The 11,477-nt window shown below is 38.1% G+C and overlaps 1 protein-coding gene and 2 pseudogenes across 4 annotated transcripts; 2 read left to right on the top strand and 1 right to left on the bottom strand.

The window, feature by feature from the left end:
* Positions 1-858: 858 nt before the first annotated feature.
* LOC110413274 (putative ripening-related protein 1) lies at positions 859-1,450 on the top strand (annotated as a pseudogene).
* A 172-nt stretch (positions 1,451-1,622) lies between these two features.
* Positions 1,623-3,400, top strand: LOC110414542 (putative ripening-related protein 1; annotated as a pseudogene).
* A 150-nt stretch (positions 3,401-3,550) lies between these two features.
* Positions 3,551-8,165, bottom strand: LOC110414541 (FT-interacting protein 3-like). Of its 4 annotated transcripts, XM_021425804.1 has the most exons (4): positions 7,875-8,165; positions 7,654-7,729; positions 7,452-7,513; positions 3,551-6,898 (listed from the first exon to the last, which is right to left on the bottom strand). In XM_021425804.1, exon 4 carries the CDS (start codon positions 6,822-6,824, stop codon positions 3,810-3,812), a length of 3,015 nt encoding a protein of 1,004 aa, XP_021281479.1. In that variant the 5' UTR covers positions 6,825-6,898; positions 7,452-7,513; positions 7,654-7,729; positions 7,875-8,165; the 3' UTR covers positions 3,551-3,809. The 4 variants fall into 4 exon arrangements, with proteins under 4 accessions (XP_021281479.1, XP_021281478.1, XP_089639339.1 ...); XM_021425803.1 differs by lacking the exon at positions 7,654-7,729; XM_089783213.1 differs by lacking the exons at positions 7,654-7,729; positions 7,875-8,165 and adding an exon at positions 7,616-7,634.
* Between the last annotated feature and the right edge of the window lie 3,312 nt (positions 8,166-11,477).

The raw sequence follows: 11,477 nt of genomic DNA, 5'->3' as shown, positions 1-11,477 counted from the left end.
TCTGTAACGTTTAAAGCATAGAGAACAATGATACATGAAGATGTGAATTTAGCTCGTATGAAATTTGGTCCTTATCTCGAGGACCTGAAATCAAATCCCACTCTGATCAAGAGATTAATTAAGTCTAGTTTATGTTTATTAGGCCAATGCTTACAATAAGTAAGGTTTTGTGACAGTATATCTATATCCACCTCCTTCTTAATTTCAGCTTTTACCTTTGATCTGTTTCAAGTTGTAGTTGTATTTAATTTCCCCCAGTGCATATTTTCCTGGTTTGTAAGTTTATGTCCTTGAACTCTCTTTTGTTATTTCTTTCATACTATTGATTTCTGCCCCAGTCAATGCAGTCAAATACTGATTTCATGTTTACCGAGATTTTGGGTCAAAATTCCAAATCTGTGACACCCCACTTCCCATCAAGTGCTTGGATTCAAAGCTGAGATTCTGGAAATTGGATAAGATTCACTCGAATTCCTGACGGACACTCCACGTACAGTTCATGTTGAATTAACCAAGGACTTCTAAATAAAGACAAAAAGAACAAAACTAAAGGTTAATCTAATGATCAGTTATGACACAATCGACACCTATTAAAACTTTTGGGTTTTGTTCTGTTATGATTTCTGTTTTGTCCTTCTCCATGATAGGTATGACCCCATTTAATTTTTTAGATATGGTGGTAGGATCTGCATAATGTATTTCCCAAAGAAACCTTGGAATTCTCGTAAGAACAGGCCAATAAAATTGTCGTGATCTTGAATTACAATGTAGCTATCTGGAGGCATGCACGCATTTCTAGATAAATCCCAGTATCCCACCATATCTACTCAGGTTTCCTCACAAGACTAAAGGTAGAAGATGGACAAGCTGGTTTGTCCAGATGTCTTCCTTCTCTGCTTTGTTTTTCTTGTCACAAATTGTTTTATTGTTGAAGTGGAGACTCGCGGATGCAAGTCCAGCGGCCAAATAGAAGAAAAAGGCCTCCTCCAGCCTCCGGGGGGATGTAACACCCAAGACAGCTCTGCCTGCTGTGTAGAAGGCCATCTTTACGATATTTACTATTGTTCACCGACAGTGTCGAGCCGGACAAAGGCAAACCTGACTCTCAGAAGCTTTGATCGTGGCGGAGATGGCGACCCACCATCCGAATGCGACAATCAGTACCCCCATGATTATGAACTTGTGGTGGCGCTTTCAACGGGATGGTTCCACAAGGGGAAAGAGATGTAATCATTTGATTAACATCTATGGCAATGGAAAGAGGGTTACCGCCAAGGTTATTGATCAGTGTGACGCCAGAGTGGGCTGCGATGCTGCTAATCTGTACGAGCCCCCTTGTGGTAACAACATTGTTCGAACCACAGAAGCTGTTTGGGATGCCTTGGGAGTGCCCCGAAGTCAGTGGGGTGCAATGGATATACATTGGTGTGATGCATACTCTATAATGTAAATCGAGGAAGCTCTGCCTTCTATTTTTCATCTTCGATAAACAAGGAATTGTTAGCATGTTAAATATGCCTGGCGGGTATAGTCATTTCAACCTCTTAATCCTAGAAGCTCAACTAAATAGGAAACTATCAATCATTTAGGCCTTAGCTTAAAGTAGCTTTAAGTAGCCTTCTTTTCCAATTACGCATTGATCGATTGAGAATCTGGTTTTTATTGGTTTTTCGTTTCTGAAATTGAATTAAAATTGTCATAGTTTGATTCTAGAGTCTATAGATGAGGCCAGAAAATTTATCTCTACATCTTTCTTCTTTTTCTTTGGATAAGGAATTCATCACTACATCGGGTTACTGCCAATTTCAACTAATTGATCAATGTCAACCTATCACAAACGAAGAAAGGAAACAACCAAGAAATCAGAGCTAGAGCAAATTAATTTCAACTAAGTGTTTTTACTTCCCAGTGACCCTGCATTTTTCCTTTTTGCTTTTCTTCTGATTTCTTCAGAGCTACTAGACCCTGCCCCACATATGGTTTTAATCAACATTCAACATCCGTTTGCTTCTTCTGTAATCGAAGACAAATGCTATTTCGAAGGCTGTGAACCCTTAGCATCCCCTGTTTTTTAACACACCTTTCGCAGCTTCACCTTCGGAAGGAAAAAACACCGAACCCATCTCTCTTACTTCTTCTGCTATGAGGGTATCAAACTCCATAAGGAGTTGACACTTGACAGTCATTAATGGAGAAGCAAGATTTAAATTCACCTTACAGCTGAATAAAATAAAAAAGAAAGAACAGTGCACAGAAATGATTCCAAGCGTACAATACAATAACTTTTGGATTTTATTCTGTTTTAATTCCAGTTTTTTCTTCTCCACTTACTTCATTGTTTTGCCAATACAATAATTTTAAAGGTATGATTACAAAATTTCAGATTACGATTACACGCGGGGCTGCTTGAGCGAGGAAATTTATCGCGATCTATAAGAAATTTTGATTGATTTTATATTATGCAGGTAGGCTCTGCATAGGTATAGCTAATGGAATGGCACAATTCTTGGAAAATTAGACCTGTAAAATTGTCGTGACATTCTAGAATTACCTGAATGGCAGCTGTTTTATGGCATAGACACTCCCATCTCTATATAAACCCGACCAACTATCCTGGTTTCCCCTCAAGACCAACAGGTAGAAGTAGAAAATGAATAGCCATATTTGTTCAAATATCTTCCTTCTCATCTGCTTTCTCTTTCTTGTCACAAACTTTTTTATTCTGGAAGTGGAGACTTGTGCTTGCAATCCCAGTGGCGTGCTAAGAGAGACAGATCCTCCTCCAGGGGAATGTAACACGGAAGACAGCTCCGCCTGTTGCGCGGAAGGCAAGATTTGCAACATTTGCGATTGCTCACCACGTGTCAAGCCGTACAAAGGCAAACCTGACTCTTAGAAGCTTCGATCGAGGTGGAAATGGTGGCAGGCCATCTGCTTGTGACAATCGGTACCACTCGGATGATGAACTTCTGGTGGCGCTTTCGACAGGATGGTTCGACCACTGACACAGATGTATGAAGTACAACAATATCCGTGGCAATGGAAAAAGTGTTACGGCAAAGGTTGTTGATCATTGTGACCCCAGAGCCAGTTGTGATTCTACTCACGATTACGAGCCCCCTTGTGGTAACTTCATCGTTCGCGCCTCAGGAGGTGTCTGGGATGCCTTGGGAGTGCCCCAAAGTCAATGGGCTAGAACGGTTAAACATTGGTCTGATGCATAACATAGTTGGATTTCCGCAACTACAATGTTTAAAGCAAGAACATATCTATGTTTACCTCCTCTGCTACGAGGATGTAGTTTCATGGAGCGTTGACAGTCATTCGAGGGAAAGCAAGATTTTGATTCACTTTAAAACTGAATAAAATAAACCTGCGAGAACTGTAAATGAATGAACCAAGAATACAAATGTGATAACTCGTCAATTGAGCCTTCCCCTTTCCAATTGAAGGTGACAGGGCCCAGTGAGGTCACGCATCACAAACTTCAAGCCCTGGGGAAGAGAATTTGGTCCAGGCACGCGCCATCGGTAACTAATTGAGCCACCGATTCTGTGAAGAGAACATTGTAAAATTAATACACAGGCTGCCAGTATGACAATATGGTGACAGTTTCTTACAGTTAATTCAAGCTCATCACCAATCTGATTCTTGCGTACAGTTGGGAACAAAACTTGGAATTATACGGCTAATGTTTAATGCATAAAGCTCCATGTGCATTCACCAACATGCAACAGGCAACAAAGAAAAACCAAGGCTTTACAACCAGAATCTAAAACTGACATTTGCCTGAAAATCCCACAACCTATTCACAGCATACTATCTGTCCTTGCAGGCAGACGACGGAAGAAATTAATTGGTGCTGCAGGTGTCTTGTGGCGGAACCTGGGATGCCTCATGAAGTAAAACCCGGCTAGAAGAGCAAGCACCTGGAATGGTGTCACATACAAAACAATGGCTGCCACAAGACAGAATATTACAAATATAGTTGTGGCACGAGGATCCCGCCAATTTAGGAGTGCCTGAAGCCGCTCACCTTGTGTAGCTATGTCACCCACCACACTCTGAATTCTCGCTGCCACACTCCTCAAACGATCATACCTCATGCGAATTATATCCGAGCCCCTTGATGCAGGAAAGGTCTCAAATTCTTCATCTAGTTCATCAGGAGAAACTGCATCTGCACAAGAGAGACTTGTGTTCATGTGAGGAGGGTACCTTGGCCGATAACGATAATTCCAAACCCCTATTAGAAACATGTATAGGAAAACTGTTGGTAAAATCAGCTCTGGGAAACACACAAGCATTACAAACAGGACATGCACCAGCACTGTTGTAATAGGGTTCTTCCACATGCAAACTTCACCAAACCATTTTCCAACTGAAAATAATCCTGAGAAAACTGATGTTAGGCGTAAAAAGTTTGCCTTGCTGCGCCTCATGCTCCAAAGGTGAGCATTTGCATCAGACATATATTCAACTACTTCTCTCCTGAGAGGAGGTTCAGCCCGACCAAGCCGAGCTGCCACAATGGTCACAGCCTGGTGTCGCAGCATGTCCTGCTGTATCACACTCAATGGCCTTTTGTAGTGCATCTTTGGCAAAAGGGGACGTGAGTATTGAAACATCATATTAAGCATTGATGTGTATGAAAATCGTATTGCCAAATGTAGTTCACCCATTTTCTTGACACCAGAAGGGTGAAGAACCAGCAGTGGGTAAGAGTGTGTGTAAACACGACCAGTTTCTAGTGTAGATATACGAATCCGGACCTTTCCAATTTTCATATCTTTATTACCATCAGAACCACCGATCTGACAGTTATCAAAGACCCCCACAGTGAGAACTGTGGCTGGATCATAAACTTCCCAGGTGTACTGCTCATTATATTTTGGGTTCAGGCTACTAACTATAGTTCGAGTTCGAACCCATTTGTGGCCGTACTTTGCTACACAATACGTATCTGATGTACCTTTTCCTTCTCTTGTTTTCATTGGCTGGAGCCCATCAGCATTCAGAATTCCAAGTTCCAAAACACCAATTGATGGCTTCCAAAGCTGCTTTGCTGTTGGCCGGAGATCACTGCTATACTGAGTTGACTCATCAAGCACATGGTATCCTCCATCAAGACAGACACAAACATGGAGCCTACTATGAAATTTATCCTTCTTTGCATGATCCCCATCCATGGCATCCGATAAAGACTTCTCCAGGTTGTACCACCGGGTACGGATATTTCGATCATCAGCACGCCTATCAACGGAGTTCAATGGTATAACAGCCTTTCCAATGGTCTCATCCTTATTAGGACCCACACGATCTTCAACTGAAAAAATCAGATGCTCTTCAAAGGGCTCGGAAGCAACAAACATAAACTCCTCCTTCCATATTGGATTCGAATTTCGAGGTTGAACCGATTTTGTCTTTAAGATCTGGTTACCAAGCTGAACCTTAACATATGCATCAGGAAACCTATTCTTGTCAGCTGCAACAAGGTCTTGTGCCTCAATAACATTAACACGGACATACCACAATCTTGGAGAGTGATAAACTTTTGAACGGATATATGTGGAGGCAATTGAAGTGCTATCACCAGGAGCAATAGCATCTGAGTGCCAGGCATCAGGAAAAGCCTCGTCAGCCTGTGTGCCATACCAAACTGCAAGCATCAGTTCCCCTTTCTTTTTCTCTCCTTTCTTGTCCTCTAGCCGATACCATTCTGGAGCCAATGGACTATCGGGTGGAACCCTTGTGGGAACCTCATGGAGATCAAAGCGCACAATCCCAACAAAGTCATCTTTCACTAAATCCTTGTCCTTGAGAATAACTTCCAGCACAGATGACTGCAGTGTGTCCCTCGCAAAGGCAAACACCTGATTCCATTCAGGATTTTGTTTCTTCTCATAATGCTTTGTGATTCCTTTATAGTTTCCAACTTTTACTTCAACGTATGGATCAAGGCTGCCAGTCACATCTTTTGAAGGAAGATCTTGGGCTTTTACCACTCGTACAAAAAGGTATCTCATCTGTTCAACAAGGTCGTAGGTGCTGGCTGGCCTGTCTCCTCGTATGACACGGCCTCCAACAATTCGTCCTCCTCCAAGGAATGGGCTTGTCTCTTTAAGAGCATAATCAGATGGTTGTGATGATGAACCTGAGAACATTTGAAATATTTGCGGAGGCTGCCTTCCAGATTTCATCTCATGGACTCCAGAATGCATTTGTTGCTGCTGTGGTACAGGGGGAAAATTTTGCTTTTGTTGTGACTGGTTTGCATTTGACAGATGATGAAATGTGTGTCTTTTGTCAGTTTTCTCTTTTGGAAATGAATTTGGGACTGATTTTGGTATTTTAGCATAATGGGAGTCTACATCTGTATGCAGAGAGGATTCCATAGCTGGAAGTGGATTTGAGGATTTGATTGAAGGGTCATCAGTAACAAATACTTTCAAACCAAGCTCTCCTTTTGCGCGGGAGAAAATGGTTCGTTTTTCAAGAGGGTAGTGCAAAACAACTGCATCAGAGTATGGCACAAATGATGTTCCAGTGAGGCGAACCTTCCCAAGACAGGTTTTCGCATTGTTTGCTTTGTTATGGCTGTAAACATAAGCTTCAAGAGGGAGGTGGGATAAGTTGTTTGGATCTGAGATGTTGAAATAGAAACTTTCATTCCAGACTGGATTGAGATCTTTTTCTTTAGTAGTGGTGCGGAATCTCTGGTCATCGAAATGGAGCTCCACAAAGGGATTAGATGAACCCTGCCCATCTTTGGCTACAAGGTCATGGGCACCCACCACCTCCACCCCTAACTTGAAACTACTCATGGCTTATTTTAATGAAAGTAGAAAAGGAAAATACTGTAGCTGCAATCAGGAATTGGCAGGAAATAAAACAATACCTGAAAAAGGGTGGAAAACAAATAGTTCAACAATGATGAAAAGTGAATCATAGATAGATATTGACAAGAAGCATCAAGCACTTTGCATGTATCAATCTAAAACAGATGAACTTCTGTCCAGAAACAAGTAAGCAAAGCAAAATAGAAGGGATGAAACCAATTCAAATGCAAAAAGGCACAAGAAAATAAATGCAACGAACAAGAGCATACTTTTCACCCCAAAAAAAAAAACGAGAACAGTTTACTCATTATTTCCATGTTAGAACATAAACCTGTCATAAGAAAATGTGTAGGATCAAAGCCTAAGTCTATAGTATTTATTTGTTTTCCCTTTATAAGCACTTGATAAAGCCAAGCTTAAGCTTTTGAACATGAAAATTAGCATTAAACCCCAATCAATTTTTTTCGATTTAATTTCTTCAAATTTGTGGACAAGTAAGCAAAATATAATCTTAATTTCACCATGTCAAATTATAAAAGGAAATGAAAAAAAAAAACAAGTAATAAGATTCCAAATCCACACAGAGATAAAGGGGGAATAATTCTATGAAACCTTTTCAAACTAAAGCAAGATTCGGTGCGAAAGGTTCCATACTTTTAGCTTCACATCAGAATCTATGACCCCAAAAAAAAAAAATACAAGAAAATTAGAATAAAAAAGTAAAATAAAAAGAAGCAAAGAATCCTTTTAAGCCTTCAGAATCACGTTCCTATTACCACAAAGGAGACAAGAATGTCTAGAATCATTCAAATACCCTTTTTTTGTTCACTTTCCAAGAACAAAATTTTCCTCCGTGAAAGCTTTTCCCAGGAAAGAAAGAATAAACTTTTCTGCTTTGGTTTCAAAGTGATAAAAACGAAAACACCCAACAATCAGATTATCAAAAGCTGCAAAAACTTTCAAATAAACTTTAAAAAACAATAAAATCATCGAATCTGAAGAAAAGACTAAGAAAATTAAAGAGACCAAACTGACCTCTGTTTTTCGAAGATAAAAGGCTTCGGATGTGAAAGTGAAAGGGAGCTCGAGCTATATGATCAGCGCATGAGAAACTTAGCAGAGAAGGTGATCAAATAAACAAACGGCAAATTATAATTTTGGAAAATTCGTTGACTGAGAAAAGGAGAGTCGTCGAAAACGAGTTAAACGATTCTTCTTTTGACGAGGAAGAAAGAAACAAGAAAGAGAAAAACAGGGAGGAGAGTAGGAAAGAGAGAGGGAAAGTGTAGGTCTTGTTTACTGTTAAATTATTCAGCTTCCGTTTGTTTCTTCGTTTCCCTCTCCTATCCTTATACGACAACGATACAGGTGTAACGTACTTTCAAATTTTCAACGCTCCTGAATGCTCCAATTCACTATACTCGCTTCCCTTTAACGACATGTGTAAATTTATAATAAGAAAAAAAGGTTTTTTTTCTTATATCTTTGTTTTGACTGATATCTTTAAAATTATAAATATTAATTTTGAGAGTTATTATTTGTAAATTTATTTATTCATGAGATGATAATATTTAATTCATTAATAGTACATAAAAATTATACATTAATTGTACATTAAATATAAATCTGTGTGGTCAATTTGATACATATTTTATTAGTGAAAAAGTTATTCATTTAAATGTTTAGTGGTCAATTAATGTTTTACTCAAGTAAACTTTGCCGACTTAAGTGTTACAAGCTATGTTATTTAAATTGTATTAATTTTTAAGCCAATAAAAAAATCCTATTACATCATGATGCATGCGACTGAAAATATATTTATTTCTTGTCGTACGTAAAATATATTTAAATTATTTTATCAAAACCTTATTGAAAGTTTTGGTGAATACATAATTTTATTTAATTATTCTTAAATGTTAATATAATTTTAGAGCCATTCAAAGTATTTTAAATAATCAAAGACGTAGTAATCATTTCGTGAAAAAGAAAACAAGCGAGTAAACGCTACCAGAATAGAGAAAAAAAGCGATAAAATTAAGCCAAATTTGACTTTTCGATTTGATATAAAGGCCATAAAAATAATAATTGGCCAACGCGTTGCACGCTTAATTTGTAATATTAATCTGATTTTCCTTTGTTGTTTTTTTTGTGCTTTTTGAATTTTGATGGATTAATAAATAGGTGGATAAGTTGGGCTAAAAAGGTCACCAAATCGCTGATTTGACCTGTTATCGAACTGCTAAAGTGGGGAATTGGGTACTAAAAAGGAGGGGCAATCTAGGGAAATCGGGAAAGCCACCCACAATCAGAATAATAATATTAACGTTATGTGGGACCATGCCGCCTTTTCCTGTGGGTTTAGGAGCCGATCAATGTGATTGTTTATTTTCTCCACTCATTTTTCACATTTTTTGTGATAAACGCAAAATTAAAATAAAAAGAAAGAACAAATATAATAAAAAGAGATGAAGCAAATAAATGCATTGTCCTTTTTTTTTTTGGTAAAGGAAAACTTTTTAGTTGAAGGGTCTCATCCTAGACATAGAGAGCACGGTTGGTAGGGGAGAGCAGCGGTCGGTTGGAACCGCCCAACCGACCACAACCGTCGGTTGTGCCGATCGGCTTCGTCGGTGATCGGTTCGGTCGTCGGGAGAATCTTTTTCTCTCGAACGATCGAAAAAAACCGAGCCCCCTGGCTACCCCGACTACCCCGCCCGGCTACCCCCGGCTACCCATGCCCGCCCCTTACTATTTCCCCCGACCCCCCCCCCAGACTCCTGATTGTTGTGTTGATTTGAATGATTTCCCCTGGCAGGCCGGCCCCCCCTCTCAGGCTCCCACCCCCCCCTCGACGGACCCGACTTGATTCCCCCCGGCTCCCCCTCCCACTCCTACCGATTCCCCCGCCCCTTTCCCACGAGTCCCGATTCCCCCTGCCCCCCGCCCACGAGTCCCGATTCCCCGTGCCGACCTGAGCCTGCCCCTCCCAGTCTCCCACGAGTCATTTAGCATTAATCTTTAACCATTTTAGTCCAAATCAACCGAAGGAACCCAATGATCTTATCATAAAAAACCGACCAAAATCGACCGAAACCGACATTCAAAAAAACCGACCGAAACCGACTTTATATTACGGCGGTTCGGTCGGTTATATCTCAAAAATTTTTAGTCGGTTTTTCATCAAAACCGACCAATGCACACCCTTAACGGTTGGTGAGTGCAAACTAACATTCATAAGGAATCTTAATTAGCTTAGTTTGATATTTTAAACAAAAAAAAACTAATTACTTATAGTAATATAAAAAAAATCTCAATTGTAAGGATTTAGGTTCAAATACTATTGATTTAGTAATTTTCTAACCTAAATCAATTAAATTATGTCTTTCAAAAACTTAAATTTAAATTATTAATAGTAATTAAATTTAAATCTTTTATATAAATTTAAATAATTACATTCACATCATTAACGTCTATTTCTTGTCCTATCTTATTTCTTTCTTACCAAACAAAAAAAAAAGAAAGGAGAATTTTCTTCCACCCATTTCCTTCTTTCCTCTTCACCTAGCAAACATATTGTTATAAGAAGTATGAATAGAAAGCTTCTATCCTTGTGGTTAATATTACTAGGAATGGGACTTTTTGGATTGTTAGTATGGAATATTCTTTACATGAAACGGTATCGTTTCATACCATCATTTCTCTATGAGAAGTATGTCAAACTCTCAAATCAATTTTAGAGTAATGTCGAGTAACAAATTTGTATTGAAGGAGTATCAGAAAAGATATATTCAATTCACATTATGGCAAATTAATGGTTGGGTATGTTTAGGTGGTTAATTAATCAATGTCTTTAATAAGGGTTCCACATTTTCATTATTATAACTTCACAAAATTGCAACGACCTTTTTCTAGCATTTGGTGAGGACTGACAAGGAAAGAAAACATGGGGAAAAAAAATGAGATTTTAATTTAACAAAAAGGGGGGAAAATCAGATGTAATCATAATTTATCATATTATTACCTTTCCTTCTTGCTAAATTCTATAGTATAAACAACTCTTTGTTTCTTTTAATAAATGAAAGTTAATTTATAAGATAAATTCATTTATTTTATAAGAGATAATTTTTTTTTCATATCATTATTAAATTGGTGATAAAATATTCATATATGTTGAGTTGGAAGTATCATGAATATATAAATATAATAAAAATCATTTCACATATTATTAATTGATTTTAGATTGGATACACGTTTTACATATTTAATATGATATTAGAGCAGGTACTATTTTTTTATTGATAAATTATCAAGATGTGTAAAGAAAAATATTAAAATGATAATAAAAAAAATCTTAAATCTCTTTAAATTAAAGATATTATAAGTATATAAATATAATAAGAGTCACTTCACTTATTATTGCTTTTGGGTTGTTTTTTGGGCAAGGGATTTCTGTCTTACTTGTGCAGTTTTTCTATTCCCTTTTCTTCCATGTTTTGATTCTGAGAAGTATTTTAGCTGTAAAAAGTCTTTAGGTGCTTGTTAAAGACTTTCATTAGCTTTTTGTACATTTCCTGGTTGATAATTCAACAACAAAAAAAAAAAGATTTTAAGTTAGACATTCGTCTTAAAAATTCAATA

This window comes from Theobroma umbraticum, unplaced genomic scaffold, assembly GCF_002168275.2.
Source record: "Theobroma umbraticum cultivar Fairchild unplaced genomic scaffold, ASM216827v3 scaffold_4.1, whole genome shotgun sequence".
Classification (NCBI taxonomy): Eukaryota; Viridiplantae; Streptophyta; class Magnoliopsida; order Malvales; family Malvaceae; genus Theobroma; species Theobroma umbraticum.
The sequence above is the reverse complement of the archived record's forward strand: the minus strand, read 5'-3'. Positions and strand labels throughout refer to the sequence as shown.